The sequence below is a fragment of the Gopherus evgoodei genome, chromosome 13 (assembly GCF_007399415.2).
Source record: "Gopherus evgoodei ecotype Sinaloan lineage chromosome 13, rGopEvg1_v1.p, whole genome shotgun sequence".
Taxonomy (NCBI): Eukaryota; Metazoa; Chordata; order Testudines; family Testudinidae; genus Gopherus; species Gopherus evgoodei.
This window is the reverse complement of record NC_044334.1, coordinates 20136449-20157846: the sequence shown is the minus strand read 5'-3', so window position 1 is coordinate 20157846 and position 21398 is coordinate 20136449. Positions and strand designations below refer to the sequence as shown.

General features: G+C 41.8%; 1 protein-coding gene across 6 annotated transcripts in view; it reads right to left on the bottom strand.

Annotated features, from left to right (window-relative positions):
- Window positions 1–21398, bottom strand: part of CABIN1 (calcineurin binding protein 1) — a 235001-nt gene that overhangs the window by 72096 nt on the left and 141507 nt on the right. For all 6 annotated transcript variants that reach the window (XM_030582446.1, XM_030582448.1, XM_030582447.1 and 3 more), the window contains one exon: window positions 1488–1651. In XM_030582446.1, coding sequence (XP_030438306.1) covers window positions 1488–1651 — 164 coding nt within the window. The remainder of the gene's footprint in view (window positions 1–1487; window positions 1652–21398) is intronic.

Here is a 21398-nt window from a genome sequence, read left to right as displayed (position 1 = left end):
ACATATTTAACCCACCCCAATGAAACACTGTAGTCTCACTGAGTTGCAATTCCTAATTGTGTATTTCACTTTAAAAGAAAGTTTTCAGAGAAAACGTTCTCAGCAACCAGCTTCATACATCCAGTGTGATGAAAAACAGCATTTCAGCCTCAAAGTTGACTATTTATAACCAGAACTGGCTACAAATGCAGGAACTACATTTAGTCAGAAATGCACCAACTGTAATGTGTATTTTTATAGCATTTACCTAATCAAACCATTTTCGGTTTTGTTTTTCAAATGAATGATTACTGAATTGATGACAATTCTCTGATTTATTACAATGGACAGTTTATCTGAATTAGGTTAAAGGCACAAAGAAAAACCTCCTTTAGTAAACTAAAAATATCAAATATACCTGGCACATGCTATATATAGCCCAATATTTTCACTTACAGGCGCCTCACATGGCTATAGCTTGCTCTGGTTGGCACAAGCGGATCATATTTTAGACAAGTTAAGAATACTGTAAACTTCAGTAAATGATTATGCTGCATTCTGAACACAGCCATGGACCAGCCTGGTATAAATTTAAAGCCTTCTGTCCTCCAGTACTTTTGATATGCTAAAAATTAACATATTTTTGGCTGCAACTTTGCTGAACATGTGATCACATATACATGAATGTACTGTACCATATGCAAACTCACAAGCTCTCATACACTGAAAAACATACACAGTGAGCTGTATAATGTTTCCAGCCACTACAGCCTGCTACCATGCATCTTAATTTGAATTTCTTAAAAACTGCATCCTGTACATATTTCCTTCTCAGTAACCAACTGGAATTTTACTGTGTTTTTAATTTACCCTGCAATATTTAAATTATGGCCTTTCTGCCTATATATGCAGCCAACATTAAAATGGCATTCTTTCAAATAAAATTAATGTAATTAAAATTAGATCACTCCTGTATTAGATTAACTCCTACATTGTGGCAGTTGCCAAGAGCCCCAGTCAGGGGCTAGTCAGTCACTTAGGAATTGCAGCGACACAGGAGTGTCTGAGCCTCAACTCCTGAACATGCCTCCTGTGCCAGAGGGGAGAAAAGGGGCAGTATATACTACTATGGTGCCTCTAGGACACCTATGGTTCTTCTCATATAAGAGGACTCCTCAGGTCAGGTAAGCCAGCTCAATGGCTGCTTTGTGCTGGAGGAGTGTAAAGCAGCTCTAGTAGGGATAAGAATCTGACCCCAGGAGTCATAGGTCTCAGTACCATTTTTAAGCACAGTCAAACTGCCTCAGAACTATATTAATTCACTCTCTTGAAATATGTTCTTCCTCCAACAGAAATGTAATTTATGGTGTTATAGATCGGGTTTTATTTTTATTTTTTAAATCAGTTAAGGATTTTTCCAAAGAAACAGAAAAATGGGGAGGGGAGGGAGGAATATTCAAAATGGAAAGAAAAGGTTTGCTAAGTGAAGACTAAACTTATGGCCTCACTTTCCCTGATCAGGTGTCCTCTGCAGCATGGACGAGACTTTCAGTAGGGTGTTGTAATCCTTGAGCTGAGACAGCACGTTCAACAGCAAGACAATGGAGCGGTTCATATGAGATGCAAAGCTGCCTGGACGGTCAATTTCATCCACGGGGATTCGCCAGATTCCCTGCAAAGAAATCAAGAGAAGAAATCTCTAAAGATGGATCTGTAATAAAACACAGAACAGAAAACTAAAAATATGGACCAGGTTCCTCTGTATTCTGTGGATACTGTTTCAGCATGAGACGGGTTACAAGGATGAACTAATGCAATGGTTCTTTATATAAGGAAATTTAGATAAGGAACAGAGTCTCACAGAATCCACAGTACACACCTTAGATATATTTGCCAACCAATTCCTGAAAAAGGCAAGAGAAGGTTAAATATTATGAGGGTTTTTTCTCAACCTCACCTAAATTCAAAGGTTTTAGTGTTTTGGTTTTACAAAAACCAGATCTCATTAGCAAACAAGACAAGCTAGCCTATCCTTGAATGCCTGAAAATTTTTTTCCCCCGATCTAATTCAGAGACTCACAACTGTCAGCCAGCTATTGTAGGAGTGTATTTTCAAATAGACTGTTAGCATAAAGACTTCACCTGCTTGGTGGTTGCCAAGCATTAGCCATGGAGCAACCAACCTTTGGTCTGGTACCAATAATGTGATTCCTTACAATTCAATTTCCCCACTGGCAAATTTTAAAACACACCTGTGCTCACATCCTGAACTCTTAACTAAATCTCAAGAGCCAAAGGAATCTTTGGGAAAGACACTGGTGTCAAATGGACAGTTATCATTAAATTATGACTAGTCAGCATGAATTTTGCAATGCTTAACAAATCCGAGGGGACTTCCTCCCCCATATTAATAAGATGTATTTAAGATGGATGTTAATCAGATTTAAAAAATTATGTTCAAACTATATCCATACATCAGTGGTGGTGGCAGAGATCACTGACTGTCTGGACAGGGGCCATCTGAATAACAAATACTACTGTTGCTATGCCCATACCAACTCTCCCACTATTTCCCTTGTTCAATGACAGAAATTCTCGAGGGGTACATCTGCAGAATGGAATCCTCATCTTGACCATGCCATTTAATAATGTTGTAGGAAGAATCTCATTGAATAGAGAATGCCTGCTAAAGAGGTGAACCCTGCTTTTCAAACATCAAAAACAGCTATGTAAAAAGCTTGTCCACAGTAGGTCTGCCTCCTACTCCTTTTTGGTGAATTTGCAGTTCCATCTCATATAATTTATTTAAACATTTGCAAACCTCTTATACTCCCGAATATTTGAGGGCCATGTTTTCAAAAGAGAAGCACTGACTTGAGCTATGCATAATACACAGAGGTTGTCCAGCAGACTTTTCCTTCTCTTGCTTTCCACAGTGCTCTTTTTTCCAGCCATCCTTTTTTTGTATCACTTCCCCATTCTTCCTTCTGCTTCTTCCAACTTTATCAGCAAACTTCATCCCTCTATTACAGTTTACTTATTCCAGGTAAACAGAATAGTAACTACAATTGTTCTGAGATGGACCTTTGTGGCATTACTGTCACTTCCCTCCACCCCAGAGGTAGGCAAACTTTTTGGCCTGAGAGTCACATCTGGGAATGGAAATTGTACAGCAGGCCATGAATGATCACAAAATTGGGGGTTGGGGTTCGGGAGGGGGTGAGGGCTCTGGCTGGGGGAGCAGGCTCTGGGGTGGGGCCAGAAATGAGGAGTTCAGGATGTGGGAGGGGGGCTCTGGGATGGGGTAGGGGGTTGGAGTGCGGGGGGTGTGTGAGGGCTCTGGGATGGGGCTGGGGATGCAGGAGGGTACTCCGGGCTGGGAACGAGGGGTTGGGGGGGGGGGAAGGAATCAGGACTGGGACAGTGAGTTGGGGTGTGGGAGGCAATCAGGGTTGCAGGTTCCAGGTGGTGCTTACCTCAAGCAGCTCCCGGAAACAGCAGCATGTCCCACCCTCCAGCTCCTACATGGAGGCGTGGACCCCACTCTCCAGTGGGAGCGTGAGGGCCGGATTAAAACGTCTGAAAGGCCAGATGTGGCCCCCGAGCCACAGTTTGCCCACTCCTGCTCCACCCCAACTGTTACTTTTCACAATCATTCTCTGTTTTGATAAAACTGTGCTATCAAGCAGCTCACTATCTAACACTTATTGAGCTTGTAGATTAAAAGTGAAATATTGCACTGAAAGCTTTCTGAATGCACAAAATAAGTCTGTAGAGAGAAAGGTCTCTTGGCTGTAAATATTTTTAAAATATTAAAGTCCTGTGACTATGCTTCTTGGTTTCACTTGGATGCACCAATTCTAAAGAGGATACACAAAGCAGCAAGGTTATCATTAAAACTGGTTCCCACCAAATCCTCAAAAGTTAGTTGACTTCAATGATGGCAACACACAAGTAGATAAAAACAGTCTTCCCAGCTGATGCAGCCCTACAAGTCAATTTATTGTTCATTTATAAATTAATCATACACAACTCTATCTCATCTTTCACTTGCATTATGTAGCTCACTCAGAGCAAACTTTAGGACATGGCACCAGAAATCAGTAGACAATGCTTTCCCCCAGCTTATTCCCATCTGCCCAGTGACCATTTTAACTACTTTCCCCCACACACTGGGTATCAGCTGGAAAGTTAGAGAATGACCATTCTACAGGTCTCCAAGGACTCTTTGTTTGAAAACTAAAGTGTGTGGCAGTCTTACCACTCAGTAAACTATTTTACAACATGTTATGATTATCAAATCATCTAACCAAAATCACTATCGGGGAAATAACTTTCAGGCAGCATTAACTGCTTGTGGAGAAAGGTTCACCTCCACACTTCAAGCCTCCAGAATGCTCAAGTTCAACTGAGCACAGTTTACAATGTTTCATTTCTACAGTTATGGCATTACCATATTTTGGTACTGAACAAGAAAAAAATATTAATGTACTGTGTACAGTCCTACATACATACATAAATGTGCTGAAGAAAATAATCCAGGTGCCATACTTACCTTAAAACTCATCTCCTTTCAATGCTCTAGAATTACAGAGTGAAGAAAGAGATTTAAAGGGAAGATTCTTCATCAGCTCTTGCACTGTCTTTTCATCATTGTCTTGCAATGAACTATACAGCTTTATACAAGTGCACTTAATTAACTATGATTACTCCCCTATGCTATCTACTCATCTTGTCTTCAGACCCAATTGTAAAGCATAAAAGAATTTGTCGTTAAGAACCAACTACCTTGCTTGCTTTCCTTCAACTGTACTTTTGCATTGTGATGTGAAAAACACCAGATGTTTAAGCAGTCAACCAGAATCCTACCAGGGCCTCCAGCTGAAGCTGAATCCTGCTCAATCTCACAATCTAAGTTGAATTAAAGATACATCTTCATCCAGAGTACTCCCAGAAGAATCCCACACATATACATAAAGAAGGATCTAGCCAAGTCTTCACTGGTTGTCATCTATCTCCAGGGAAAATGTATTTCTGAATTCAGAACACAAGAACTGCAATAAAAAAATCGGCTATTTTTAAAAGCCTTTTCTCAGCACTCCAGAAAGCTGGAACTCTTAACCAGAACAAAATACACCATATAAATGCACTTGCTGGAGCTGCCATGGAACCAACTGGGGAGCAGACAGGAAAAAGTTACTCAGTCTGACTGACATACCATTAAGTTTTCACATTATTTGAAAGGTACATTTTTTAACCAAATGTGCCCTTTAATGTACTCGGACTTAACAGTGCAGACATTTTAGACCCAGCACAGACTGACAACATTTGCAATCCTCTTCAGGGTTTCTGTTACTTATAATCACTATCCAGGTCACTTGGCAGAGGTTCTCCCACCCGAACAATCACTGAACGGAATTTATGTTCAAAACACCACTCTGTTGCACAGCTTCTGTGTACTGGCCACCATTCTTTCAGCCTTACGGCTCTCCTCCCTTCTGTTACAGCCAACAGAGCTGTTTACATGAAATCAAGAGAAGGCATGAGAAGCTTTAAAAAGCTTCAAATGCCTCCAGGGTCCCAGAACTCCAAACCTCCATAAACAAACACTCTGCTCCCTCCTAACAAATTTTACAATTCTGTTTTGCATTGTTAATAAAAATCTGCAGCTAAGTGAAAATCTGAGGACAACATAAAATAAACTAAATTTTACATCAAAATAAATACCACAAATTATACTGTATTGATTGCATTGTTCATTTTCACATTTATTTCAGGCTGCTGCAGAATTTCCATTTGCTGCAGAATTCAGCACTAAAGCAAGAGGGAGGATGTTGCTGCAGTATTCAGTTCCAGCTTAATGCAGGGTACATGAAGGCTTGAAGACAGGATTCAGAAAGTATCCATTGTGCCCATCTCAACCATTCTGAGAACAGTTAGGCAGGGAGTGCTAACTGCTCCATGCTGCTTACATTAGCATTTTTTGAGAGAAGGGATTCCCCAAGGATTAGGAATCTCTCTTTGGGGAGAAAAAGCAGACTATCCTCAACAAAATGAGACTTCTGTGGCTTTCTACTGACACTATACAAAAGCACTCTAACAGATTAAGTATTTGAGAATTCTGGGCACAGAGCGACATTCTCAGTATGCAAGTTACTGGATTAGCTATAGGATTTCTGTTCTTGGCAACAGTTCTTAAACGAAAGGAGTGACCCCATGTCACACTCAAGATGTTCCTATCCAGTTGTGACAAGCAATCCCCTGAAACAATTACACTATAACTATAACAGAATCAGGGCCTTCAAGTTTCTTTAGGGTTGTCTCTCCTGCTTCCTCCATGAACCTCTCAAGAGCGCAAATCACTCCAAAAGGGGGCAGAGACAGGGTCATAACCCTTTCCCTGCACTGGCCCACAGCAGAGATCATACACATCAGGTAGGAAGGAAACATACTGGACTCCTAAATCAAACAGGCTCTCTGACCACAGTTCTGGCTGATGATTTTCTTAAAGTATTGATGATATAAACTAAGACACAATAAAACTATTAACTAAACAAAGCAACCGGAGAGACCCAACTCACCTAAAACAGATAATGACAAGCTGTTTGGTGCTGACATGGAAATTGAAAATCTGTTCCATTTCAGCATGAGATTACAGAGTATAGGAAAAGTGGAAAGGATGCTCTTTCTTCATACATCTGTCCTTTTCTAGCAAGGGACAATATTCCTTCTGAATATCAACCCCTGGTCCTGCAGAATTCTATGGGTGAGCATGGAAACTTGTTCTTCACATTTCCATCTCTCATACCATCTTAACTGGCATCCTCTATCCTGAAGTTACTTCTAGTATTTTCAGAAAGTGCTCAGTTGAGAAGAAAGAGCAGGAAAGAAGAAAAAAAAAATCACCTTCAAAGCTTTTAAGAGAGCTAATAAAACTTACAGCAGAATCCAGACGGAAATGCGTACATATTTCCTCAGACAAGGTGGATGAGGTAATATCTTTTACCGAACCACCTTCTGTTGGTGAGAGAGACAAGATTTCAACCTTGCACTGAGTTCTTTTTCAGGACTACATATTTTCTGGTATTCATTTCCTTCTCTCATTTTTGTTTCACACTATTTGTTTATAGCCACCTGTTTCACTAAGCACATATCTTATCCTCAACTAGAAGGCTGTGTTCCCTGTCTGGAACTCTTGAGGATGCCTGAGATTAATCTCCAGGGAAGTGGAAATTTTGTGAAGACCCAGAGGGCAGAAAAGTGGGGCGCCCTCCTATCTCACCCACAATTTTAAGAACATACAGACACAACATTAGGGGCAAAAGAACAGACTAATATTAGTCAACCTGCAAAATAGCCTTGCCAATGAAAGCATACAGTCCATGGACTAATCAAAAGTCCATAACAATACAGCAAACCAACTCTAGGTGGAGGGAAGCTATTGACTAATACTGCAAAAATCCAGATCTACACTGTTCTTCATTACACAGCAGCCTGAAGTCTGGAACTGAACTCTCTTAACCAAAAGGAGTGGCCTCTGGCTGCATTAAAGATGCCCCTGTCCACTTATGAAAAGTGTGGGTCATCTCTGTGGATGTTCATATCCTAAAGCTCCTTTTAAAAATCTACTTCTAGCATGAAGTTTCCACAAAACTACCCCCGCCCCTTTCCTTCCCCATGGTATCATCTCCTAATAAGACCTTTCCACATGATCGAGATCAATACAAGACCTTGGATTCAGGGGCTGGAGAGTAAAGGAGTCAGGCTTGAGCTCTGTGGATTAAATGACTGGCTGTATTTTCCCTTCTATAGTTCAACCCACTTCCTTCAGCCAACAAAGTGCAATACAGGATAATAAATAGAAGTATCCTTAATCCTTGTTAATAGGCATTGCACCATATAGTGTTGGTCTTGAAGACATCAGTGAGCTTGCTCCAAGAGCGATAAATTCCTGCTGGCTTGGAGAGCGGAGCCTTCAAGTTCTGAATCTCTGGTCCACCTAATCTTTCTTGATAAAGTAACATTTCCCTCTAATCTTTTCTTCTAGTTGCATTGTCTCCTGCGGCAAGCTTTTCTTATAGTCATCTTTCCTTTTAAGTCTTTCATATTTTGCATATCTACTGTTTCTCTCTCTTTTGATCCTCCTCTTCCATTTGCCCCGATTCCTTTTCATCTATTTTGCAAACCAGATCCACTTTCTGCAATATGGAAATAGAGGTGGGTGCCGCAAAGGCAGAGAAAAAGCTGAAACAATTCTAGTGTGTATCTTAAAAAAAAAAATATGAAGTTTTACACCTCAAACCCCCGTTTTGTTTTGTTTTTTAAATAAGGACTCTCCTGTTTCCTCTGGGTACTGATTCAGAGAAGGCCTGCCAACCCCTCTAGAATGTCTTAGAAAATTTCTTCCAATTTGCCATTTATCTTCCCAATATGGAAGAGCGAGAGAACATCAAAAGTGCCATTATACAAAAGATGACATTTGGTTAGCCTGTGGGAGGGGAAGAGAGGACACAGCTAATTACCCCTCTTCCTCACATTTTCTTTTTAAGAACTCTCAGAACTGGACTACTATTCCATATCCTACGTCAGATCACAAGCAGTACATCCATATCAACATGTGTAAATACTGCTACTCTTTCACTCACAGCATTTGGAAGACTTACACGTAAAAGGTCAGGATTATGCATAGCCCAGTAGCATTAATTCTGAAGAAGAGCTGCCAGACTTAAATGGTGGTGTGAAAAAAATGCTCAGCCTATCTCCACATCAAAGTGTCAGTGAGAAGGAAGTAGTAAGGGAAGATGACAGAGAACCTACACTTTGAGCTCTTCTGTTCCGAACAATAGCAATTTTTTAATTTGAGTTTTAAAATTTAGTATTTTCACTTCTTAGAATTAACATAATTTTACAAAGCTGAACACACTGTTACTGTTTATAGGGAGTTAGATTGGTTTTTACCACATGAAAAGCACACCCAAAACTATCTATTCAGAGAGAGAGAGAGAGAGAGAGAGAGAGAGAGAGATCAGATAGTGGGGGGAAAAGGGTAAGAAAATAAGAACAGTAATTTCCTCCTGAATTAGCAATTATCTAAAACCAGAAATGCCTTGTTAAAATGATGAGTTAAGGGTTCAGGCAAAATTAGTGAAACAGAAACTGAGGTCTTATAGCCTTTGTGAATGTTGGCTTTGGCCATTTGCCAGCTGAGATCTTGGGGGGGTTTGCTCACAAAAGCAGGAGGCTAGAGTTTTTACTCAAAATGTTCCAACATCTAGTTCAATTTCACAAGGATCTCAGCAGAAATACTAAAATATACTCTTTTCATGGAAATGCACTAGATCAACAAGAGATGGGGACAATGCAGACATTCTGCTCAGTGACTTCTGTGGAAGAAAGATCAGGGAAAGGAGGAACGGGAAAAATAATTCACCTTGTGCTGTAACTTTAAGTGCTATCCCTGTGGGAACTCCACTTTAGGTCCATATCCACCCCTGTGCTTTTGGTCAGAAATTTTTGGTAGCAGTGTACCTTTTGCCAGTGCGTGAGTCCCACAGATCCTCATGCCCCATACCAAGGCTATATAGGGCTGCAGAGATGGACCGTCCTCTACTGCAAAGCCTACAGAGGTGGCTCCAAAGCAGAGTGGAGGAGAGTGGATAGAGGAACACCCACCGAGGGACACATCTTGAAGAACTCCAGTTACTGCACAAAGTGAGTAATCTCTCCTCCTTCGAGCAGTGCCCCTGTGGGTGCGCCACTTTAGGTGACTCTCTAGCAGTACCTCTTTTAAAGAGGAGGCAGCTTCAGAACAGACAGAGTCCATCGCTGAAGAATGAACTGCGTTGCCTACTGCAGCTTCTAATCTTGCTGCATGAATTAAGTCACAGTGGGAGGAAACTGTGGGCACCGAGGACCATATTGCAGCTCTATAGTTTTCAGCAACTGGAACATCTTTGAGTAGGGCAACAGATGTAGAATGTGACCTAGCAGAGTGCGCAGTTACTTTTGGGGAGGTGGAACCTCTGGGAACCCATAACAGGCAATAATGCATCCAGAGATCCTTTTAGAAAACCTCTGAGTGGAGACAGGCATTCCCTTAGACCTATCTGCAGTGGAAACAAAGAGTTTAAGGGCTCTTCTTGAGAGGACTCATCCTGTCCAAGTAAACAGCTAACAGGCGCTTAACATCCAGAGCAGAGGTTCTCAACCAGGAGTCCAGGGCCCTCTGGGGAACTGTGAGCAGGTTTCAGAGGTCCTCCAAAATAAACCAGAGAGCAAGACCAGTATTAGACTCAGTGAGATCCAAGGCAGAAAGCCAAAGCCTGAGCCCTGACGACATGGGGCTGAAGCCAAAACATGAGCAACTTAGTTTCACAGGGCCCTCTGTGGCTTGGGGCCCTGGGCAATTGCCCGGCTTGCTCTCTCCTAAGATTGAGGAAAGAGACAATGGATAGGAGAAAGATGGCACTGGTTACACAAAATGTTGTATTTTCTCCATTTTTGAAGGTAAGTATGCCTAGTAGAATCCTTTCTACTATTTAACAGTATCTTTCGTACTGCTGATGAACATGTGGCCTCTCATCCCAAGAACCATTGCAGAATCAGGCTTCTAGTTACAGGACATTCAGATTCAGATGATGCCTCTGATCTGCTTCCTGAGAACAATTAAGGTTTGATCAGGAGCTGCCATGGATGGTAAGAGGTGAGTTAGATGGGGTAAGGAAACCAAACTTGTCTTGGCCAAGTTGGTGCAATCAAAATGACTTTGGCGTGCTTCTGTCTGATCTTGATAAGGAACTTTAAGAGCAATGGAGTTGGAGAATATGCATAAAAAAAGATCCTTTAACCATGTAATTAGGAAAACATCTTCAGATCGGGGATTGAACCCCCATCTGGAACAGAATTTCCTGCACTTTGTGTTGGCTGCTGTGGCAAGAAGGTCGATGTCTGGCAATCCCCAAGATAGGAATATTTTGTCAAAGACTTGAGAGTCCAACTCCCATTTGTAATTTAGAGAGAAATATCTGCTCAGGTTGCCTGCCATGGTGTTTTGTACACTCGAGAGGTAAGAAGCCAAGATAACCATCCAATTGGTTATGCAGCAGTTCCAAAGTTTTATCGCTTTGGTGCAGATTGAGTGGGAATGCGTGCCACTTTGATGATTAATATTATACATGCATGCTATGTTGTCTGTCATGATCTTGATTTTGAGTAGGGGAAGAAAGTGGAGGCAAGCATTCCTGACTGCCCTTAATTTCAGTAGAGTGATGTGCAAGTGCTGTTCCTGTTTGACCATTCGCCTTGGACAGTGTGAGGGATCAAACATGCTCTCTATCCAAGAGGGAAGCTTCTGATGTTAATATGATTTTATGGGGATTCTGGCTGAACAGGATTCTTGAATGAACTTTGGCTGGATTAGTCCACTAGGTGAGTGAGTGTAGGACCTGTCTGGGTACAGATACATGCTTGTTGAGAGTGTGTTTACTGGGTACATAAACAGTCCGAGCCAGTCTTGGAGACATCGAAGATGTAATCTGGCATTTTGTGACATAAAAACAGAAGCTGCCATGTGTCCCAGAAGTTGCAGACATGTCCTTGCTGGAACTTGAGGGCTGAGCTGCACTCTGTATAAGATTCTTTAGAGCAAGAAACCTGTCAGAGGGAGATAAACTCTGCCCTTTATCGAATCCAGATGCATTCCTATAAAGAATATTTGTTGTATACAGGTTGTCAAGTGGCTCAAGAGCATGAGTATCAACCATAGAGCAGATTGTTAAGAAGTAGAGCACCCTCCCCAAACTGGTTGTGAATTCTATACTTAGATTTTTCCAACCATGTATCAAGCGAAAACTCTTCAGGCACTTTAACTGCCTAATCACAGTCACAGGAAGTCCCTTTGGATACTCCAGTCTATCTCACCACCTAGGCAGGCTTGCTTTTATGATAGATGGTCCCCAAAAATCACAGCAATATCCAGGTTACTCTCAGTCTCACAGGACCAGTCACTTACCCCAGGTCAGTTGCTCCCTATATCTTATACTAAAGACAAAGCTTATAGCCAATCCAATAATAAACTAACTAAAGATTTACTAAGAAAAATAAATAAGTTATTTACAACATTAAACCAGGTAAACACACACACACACACACAATGAGTTATGGTCTTAGTTTTCAAAAAGGTAATAAAAGCTTCTATAATAAGCAAGCTCTATATGTCTCTGAGGCAACTCCGACCAAGCACTGGGGATCTTTTGCTTAACCCTTGCCCCTCAGACTCCAAGCAGCATAAAGATAGTTTCCTCTTGTTAGAGATTTTTAACCGCCTTCCCCCAAAGTTCAAGCTGATGGGATAAGTTTACATGCATGTCTCCTTCATTCTGGGGGGCTGAAGGGGGGAGAGGGAGAAAGAATCCAATTAACAAAGTCTTTGTTATGTGATGTTCCACAGTGGCTCATTTGGTTTCAATGGGTCTTCGTGGTGGGCAGGACATAACACCTTCTACAGGAAGCCTGCATTTTACATTAATTAGTGCTTCTTTCCTGTTTGATTACCTTATACAATCACAAAGGATTACAATGCAAACACTTAATGTCATCTTATAACATGGGGACAGATGTTATAAGTGAGATTAATACATGCAGCATCCTACAAGTGTTTCATACTACATGTTCCATTCTACGCATCTGATGAAGCGGCCTTGACTTCTTAGCCTACGGAAGGTAGAAAATTGAGTCAGGTGGGAGCTTTGTGCCAATTGAAACCAGCTATACTTCCATTTATTTGGAGACATCTCTACCCCTAATGACCCAAGTGTTGCCCTACAGTTCTTTAGGGTATGAAGAGAGTTGTCCATGGAATCTGTGAACAGCTTCTGGCCACTGAAAGGCCAATCTTCCACAGTTGTTTGCACCACCTGTGGAAATCTGAACAACTGAAGCCAGGAAGCTCACCTTATCGCTACTGTTGAGGAAGTAGACACAGCTGCAGTGTCTGCTTCACTAAGTGAAGACTGAGTAAAGAAATACAAGGAAATGACAACAGAAGGGATCCAATGTTTGAAAAATAAGAGGACAACAAGCTAGAAACAAAGAAGTTCTATAATTTAGTCCAAGGATAGAAGAGCTAAAGGCTGGCAATAGATCTCAAAATGGTACACCTAGTCTCACTCCCAAAAGACAGTATTGCCATCCCTACTGAGATAGCAGAAGAACAATGCACAAATGGAAAAAAAAAAAAAGAAAAATATACGACAGATGTGTTCAAAAGGATGTGGAGAATGATACAATCTATGGAATGCCCAGCTGGGCCAAGACAGGCAGCCATTTTTGGCAAAAAAGGGAATAATTTTTTTTGCAAAAAAATCAGCTTATGTTCAGGTGGATTTGATCAGAGTAATTAACAGAAAATGCTTGATTAATTTATGCATTAATATATTAATTATAATTAGCAGCAATGATAATTTATAATGTATTAATGATAATAAATATATTAATATAGTAACAAATCAATATATTTATCTATTATAAATTTAGCTTTATACAAGGTACCTATCACCATCATATTTAGACATATTTCCCTGATTCACTGAAACCATCCAGTCTTGGTGCTATTATATTACAGGTAAAAGAAGAACTTACCAGCCTGAAGAACAGTGTTATTTATTGAGAGCAAAAGTGAATTTTTAATTTGAACCTTTGAATGACACAAACCCCCTCATCCTCAGACACTGCAATATAAGTATCGCACCATTAGGGGGTACCTCTTCCTATTATAATAGTCAATCTAGCAAACCAGAAAGCATTCCTACACATGAGATTTGAAGAAACTGTCAAATGCATATTTTATTATCTTGAATATCTGAGTTTTTGACATGCTATTTGAGCTATTTAATACAGTACACAGACTGTAACAGACAGAGAAAATTTTACCAATGAAATGACTAAGAAATTCTGGTGTACTGGGTTGCCAGAATGCCTAGAAGAGTCATCTTTTACAGAAGCATTCCAGGTAAGGTTTTGGCATGCCATTTTCACACTCCTCCCTCTGATCAAACAAAATGTTCTTTCTAAGGTGAATGCTCTTCCCCCATCTGCCAATATCCTGAATCCCTATACTGGAGCCTGTATGGCTGGGCCTGCTTTGAACCTCTCAATTTACAGAATATCCTCTGCATAACCACAAGCACTCTAAGGCACAAAGTTAAAGATGCGCAAGATTAAGAGTGTCTGAGGAAACAAAGAAAGCATTTCAGGTAATGATACAGAATTCATTATCACAGCTGAGGGAAGAACTTTTCATCTCTTCTGTATGCTTGTATAAACATATCACCAAATTGGGCTTTGATCCCATCAGATATCACAAGCCAAATAGGTTTGGGTCAAGTCAATACTTGTACGGGAGGCTTCAGAGGAACACACATGTACAGTAGAAAGCGATAATCATTCAGTCACTGATGCTTGAATCAGTACTAAAGGAATGCCACAGCAACGGATTATGAGATTGTACTGGAGAAGATCTCACCCCTGGGGATAAAACACAAAACAGAAGTCCTGACCACTTCTGGTTAGTTTCTATGGCAGTTTTCATGAAAGAAGAACATTTATACAGCATCCTCCACAAAGTCACAGAAATTATCAGCACTTCAAAACAGTTACAAACTGCACAGGTGCTGGTGTTCTGGCTTAATTCCAACTTGACTAACATTTTGCCTGCATAAAAACATCTCTCCCTGTAATTTAAGTTTAACCCTTTGGCTGCTTTTATTTCTAAGGGTTTGCAATACTCTTGTTGAGCTGTTGCTCTTTGATTTTAGAAAATTTGACAGGGAGCATCTCTTTGGGGCTCTTTCCTCCTCACTCACTCCAATCCCTGTGGGCATGCAGTTTCTCTTGATGGAGAGGGCAGGCATGAAAAAATAGTTCCTCTCTGTCTCCTGACAAAGCTTGAGGCTGGTGCAGAATGGACAGTTAGATCCTGTCTATGCTACAACTCTTAACATTATGGTAACTGGGTCAGGAGACAACCATTTTGCAACCAGCTCTGATTCTGGTAAATAGCTATAGCATTGACAGGTCTCGAACAAAACTAATCATTTCAGCAGGTTACCATCAGAGTACTTAATAAGGAAGTCACTCATACAGTAGCATGTGAACACCCCAGCCTCCAAAACCATAAGACAGGAGTTATTTTTGCAGTTCACTGCTAAATTTGGTAGCAGGTTGGGTCCTGAGAGCATGCCAAATAGATTTCACCAAAGAAATTGTGATATGATTTACAAATACAGAGGATTTTTTTTTGGGGGGGTGGGGGGGAAACTGGCATCAGGATTATTTTTATTTCTCTTTCTTTTTGGAGTTTAACTTTTTTAAAATAAAAATGAAGGCATTTTATTATTCAGCAGGACCACAAACTCTAAAGCGTTATTAATAACAACCAATATTTAACAAATCAAAACTTGGCTATCCACTATTAGAGCCAGCGATTTTTGCCATTGGGGTTTCTGGAAGGAAATGAGGAAGACCTGTCCCATGGCCAGTGTGTACGGTATACGCAGGTATGCAGGGGGGATATAATGGAATATCAATCCCTTTCATCAGTGTAGTCTGAACAGAATTATTTGACAATTGAATTGAAAGTAAATTATAAATAAATTTCCTCCTATTCTTGTGTTTCAACAGAAGGGAAAATGAGGGCAGAGGTTAGTGGAAAAGCCTTTTAATCTTGAGTCAGAATCTTTATCAGGAGGCTGTGGACTAGGGCTTTCTATTCCTCTTCTTTATTGCCGAATTATTGAAGATGCACATTTGTTCACAGATGAGTTTATTCATATTTGAAGGTCAGAGTTCTGAGGTTTCAAAATCTTGTAGAAGATTGGCGGTGATGTGCATCCTGGATTATAAACTGTTAGCAGGAATAGGCAGGAGGAGGAGGAGGAGGAGGAAGAGGCTTACACAAGATAGATAATGAGAAACAAATGCCTACACATTAGCGATTAGGAACAAGACAGACACAGGGGTAACCACTGTTAGAGGAGTTAAGTCTACACAGAAGCATAATCCCCTCCAATAGCTAAAAATCTTTACAGAAGTTTGTACATTCCAACCTCACCAAATGTACTTTTCAGATGGGTAGGAGGCTATTAAATAATTTCTTTTACTTCCTTCTCCTCTCGCTACTGAAATGTCTATAGAACATTCCCCTTTCCTGTCAAGCAAGTCATGGCTCCAAACAGAAATCCTGACTACTACACAAAGTAAGCAATGTTGCTTCTACTAATGGCTATGCATCCCATCACTAACCTCGCAATATTGTCTTCTTTGACTCTGTTGCAATTACTGGAACTGACAACAAGGAGTTCTCTACAAGAGAGTTATTTATTGTGCTAGTCCAGGAGTAGGCAACCTATGGCAAGCGAGCTGATTTTCAGTGGTACTCACACTGCCCGGATCCTGGCCACCGTTCCAGGGGGTCTGCATTTTAATTTAATTTTAAATGAAGCTTCTTAAACATTTAAAAAACCTTATTTACATACAACATTAGTTTAGTTATATATTACAGACTTACAGAAAGAGACCTTCTAAAAACGTTAAGATGCATTACTGGCACGCGAAGCCTTAAATTAGAGTGAATAAATGAAGACTCGGCACAGCACTTCTGAAAGGTTGCCGACCCCTGTGCTAGTCCCTCCATTTTTCAGCTACTTTATCAGACCTACTAAAATAAAAGAAAAATTGTGCCCTGACACTGTTCCCATTTATTTGGTTTTCCAGGGCTTTGTCCATAACTTGGCATTAACAAAAGGCTTTTTATCCAATCAGAGGATTTGGTGAAAATCATAGAATTATAGAATCTCAGGGTTGGAAGGGACCTCAAGGGGTCGTCTAGTCCAACCCCCTGCTCAGAGCAGGACCAATCCCCAAATAAATCATCCCAGACAGGGCTTTGTCAATCCTGACCTTAAAACGTCTAAGGAAGGAGATTCGACGACCTCCCTAGGTAACCCATTCCAGTGCTTCACCACCCTCCTAGTGAAAAAGTTTTTCCTAATATCCAACCTAAACCTCCCTCACTACAACTTGAGACCATTATTCCTTGTTCTGTCATCTGCTACCACTGAGAACAGTCTAGATTCATCCTCTTTGGAACCCCCTTTCAGGTAGTTGAAAGCAGCTACCAAATCCCACCTCATTCTTCTCTTCTGCAGACTAAACAATCCCAGTTCCCTCAGCCTCTCCTCATAAATCATGTGCTCCAGCCCTTAATCATTTTTTATGCCCTTCGCTGGACTCTTCCCAATTTTTCCATATCCTTCTTGTACTGTGGGGCCCAAAACTGTACACAGTACTCCAGATGAGGCCTTACTAATGCCAAATAGAGTGGAATGATCACGTCCCTCGATCTGCTGGCAATTCTCCTACTTATACAGCCCAAAATGACGTTAGCCTTCTTGGCAACAAGGGCACATTGTTGACTCATATCCAGCTTCTCATCCACTGTAACCCTTAGGTCCTTTTCTGCAGAACTGCTACCTAGTCACTCGGTCCCTAGTCTGTAGCAGTGCATGGGATTCTTCCGTCCTAAGTGCAGGACTCTCTACTTGTGCTTGTTGAACCTCACCAGATTTCTTTTGGCCCAATCCTCTAATTTGTCTAGGTCCCTCTGTATCCTATCCCTACCCTATCTACCACTCCTCCCAGTTTAGTGTCATCTGCAAACTTGCTGAGGGTGCAATCCACGCCATCCTCTAGATCATTAATGCCCAACTAATGTAAACAATGAGGACTCCCTAGCAATTTAGCTGAAGTTAACCACTGTTTGGTAATACTGGAGAGAAAGATACTGCAAAGTAGTTATGCTTGAATTACCCTAATTACAATAATGCAATGCACAGTATACACAAGGGATTTTCAAAATTCAACCAGCAGTGATTTTACAATGGCTTCATCTGGCACAGGGCAGGACAGTGACTCAGTTGGCTAAGCGGGAGAGAGCATTGTCTGCTGCGGTTTGATTTCTGGGATACTGTCAAATGGGAACTGTATGCATGTCAACTGACAGAATACTTATAAATGTGTGGGGGAGTGCTCATCTCTCACAGTATTTTACGTCCCTTGGAAAAGGTAAAAACAAACCCACAACTGATGATTCCTGATTGGAACATGCTGTTGAGGCTAACTAAAACAGTTCAGGATGTCAGCTACAATATGCCCCCAATAAAAAAGGCACATCTTCCAGATTCCAGGGTGATAAAGATGTTCGGAAACAGATGCTCTAATTTAGGGATCTGCTTTAAGTTAAATATCTACAGCAGATACACACCTTGCAGCACCAATAAGCAAACATCACACACTGTATCAAAAAATTAGCAACATGAAGATGCTGAAGCCAATGCCATAAATAGCAGGTGGCACTTGCTTCATTTACAACAACATTAGAATTTATTGCAATTAAGACATACAAAAGAAAGCTCAAAAATTGTAAACCTATGACCAGGCAAAGCTGACTGATTTTAGCTAATTGCTAATTAAACTGGAATCCTCTTATCCTTTCTTTCAGATGACTGAAACTGTGACTGCTACAGTTCAGTACTTTATGCAAAACAGATGCTGAATGACAGTGTTAGGTCACTGTTAAAAAGGGGGAATCTCCAGTGTGAGCACAATAGTCACAGTCAAAAGAACAGAGTGCACACTAGAGATCACAGCTGGGTTGCTCTGTGTCAGCCCTTGTTTTACAGGGCATACTGCGTCTCCTCTTCTTCCAGACGTGGAAAACTCCCATTCTAAGCCCCGGGTCTGAACTGAAAATGATGGTGCTAAATAATTCATCCCACGTAAAAAACCAAAAACAAACCACTCCCCACCCAAACTTAATTCTTGATTTCCCACCCTCCCATTCCTTTGTAGATTTCTCTGTATAGCAAGCAAGACTCTGCTAAAGCCTTTATTAGAACATAAACTGAAGAACTGAAATAAGTGCTTCCCAGCCACCACAACAAATGTCATCAGAGCACTCCCTGCCTCTTTATGCAGCTAACTGACTGCACACAGCACTGTGGAGAAATCTTCAGGGCACACACAGATCTCCCTTCCCCCATCCTCTCTCCCAGCTTTTTAAGGGAAGGGATTCCCTGCCATATCCACAGGTAATGAATAGCTAGAAGAGGGAAGGTATTAATAACCAGAGGCAACTAGAACAAAGATGGCTTAAGAAACCTGAAATGTAAATAAGCTAGTAGTAATTTACATTAGAGGGTCATAAAGAGATGGAAAAGATGTTAGCAAAGCATAAAATCTCTTCCTCTCCTACTGCAGGTTATAGGCTCCCATGAGAGGGCACACCAGACACTATATTTCTCTTCTCATATTTTCTTACCAAACATTCCAAATGTCTCTCCCTGTTCTGAACAGCAGTTTCCCACGTCTCCTTCTGTCTCTAACACAGGCGTACATAAATAGCAAAACATTCAGGCTAAAGCCAGAAGCACAAACATATTCTCTTGCTGCTGAACAGGACGTATTTTCCCCTTCTGCCTTAAACACACTCCCAGCGGCACATAAACACCATCTCGATACAATGACTCTGCCTGGCTCTTAGCCTCTCTTCCCCTCCCCCTTGCGGGTAAGTTTCACTCCAGCCTCTTCGTTGTCACCTTCACAACAAGTTCAGGCGAAGGAACACAACAGTCAGAGAAAGGAAAAGCCCCAGAGGCGGCTCTCCCGCCCTAATGAATTGCTGCCATACAAAGGAATCACTCCATTTCCCCTCCCCCTTAATAAGTGCTATTTATAGCCTTCAAAATAAAGGCACTCCAGCAGCAGGGCAGCCCCGCGTCTGGCAGGTAACTCACCATTACAAAGGGAAAGGACACCTCCAGAGCTGGGGTTTACTTCACCCGCATGTACCGTCAGCCATAGTGCAATTAGAATCCCCCAGGCCCGCCGAGGGGGCTTGCCAGGCGCTGTGTTTGCAGGGAGTGGAGCTGTGGCAGAGAAGCGGCGGCGCCCCCAGGGGCTAGGAGAGACAGCATGCCTCTGCCAGGCACTCGGCTTTCTCTTCCCGAGCCCTCCATCGCACACCCACGCGCCCCTGCGCTCGCTCGCTCGCTCTCTTCCCCCGCGACCCCGGACTGCTCCAGCTTTCGCTAGTGTGTGAGAGCCACCGTGTGTTTCTCTCGGTGGCTTTTTTTTTTTTTTTTTAAGGCCGCCCTGAGGTTGAAGGCGGCCAATCACGTGGGACTTTAAATCCACCCACTCATCCACCCACACAAAATGCACTAAACAAATCCAACCCACCTGACTGCACAAGCAGAGCGTAGAAGTGGAACTCGAAGTGGTCCAAGACAACACAACAGAAAAAGAAACTGCACTGACAAACACAGCCTCGTACCCACGGTGTTAACCGCCCGTCTCTTTCCTGTACTCCCCCTCCCCTACTTCTCACATACTTCCTCTCTACATGGGAGTAGATCAGCCTCTGGAAACCACATACCTTAGATTTCCTGCTGCATGGTTTTTGCAACATTTGTTTTAAGGTGGCCGGAGAAAGTATGTGCAATGCGCATTAGCTGTAGACCTGCTTGCTTTAAGATTAGGGAGATGTTATGTTTCCCAGAGGATATTAGACCAGAATCTTACTCAGGGCCAGCTCCAAGGGGTCTGCTGCCCTACAGCAAATGAGTAAGCATTCACCCTCACAGCTATGCCCACACTAATACTTAAGAGTTATCTGTCCCCCATCCCTCCCAAAATATCCCTTGACCCAGCCTAACCCTCAGAGTGGTCCATCTCTCTTCACCACTAAATGTACTGAAAGACCCAATTAAAGCCATTTCTTTCAACTGCATCAGTGATGCCCTCCAATCTGGCTTCCTCTCCCTTCACTCCACAGTAACTACTCTGACCAAGGAGATGAGAATCATCAAACTGCAGCATCTATAGTCCCTCCCCATCCTTCTGGTTTTGACAATGTCAGCCACCCCCTCTTTTATCAGTCCAGGGCTTCTGCAATACCTTAATAGCCTGGTCTTCTATGTCTCTGTCCATTCCTTTAGCATCGTGTTTGGTGAGTCCTCCTTGTGTTCTCTTCCACTGCCTGTGCAGGAAACAAAGGGCTCCCCCTCATCCTTACATCTTACTGTGAGTGACTGCATCAATTACCATATTTATGCTGATAACTCACAAATCTACTTGTCCACTCATGACTTTTCCCTCCATCGATCCAATCTTGCATCTCAGACTCCTCATCTCCACCTGGGCATCTCTCTCACAGCTTGTGTTTAACACAGCCAAATCCAAACTCTTCATCTTCTCTTTGGTGCCTTTCTACTCCCATCAGTCTGTCACTGCCACCACCATCACCATCTTCCCCTCACTCAAGCTTGTAACCTGCTTTTATCTTTGGCTTCTCCTGCTGCCTT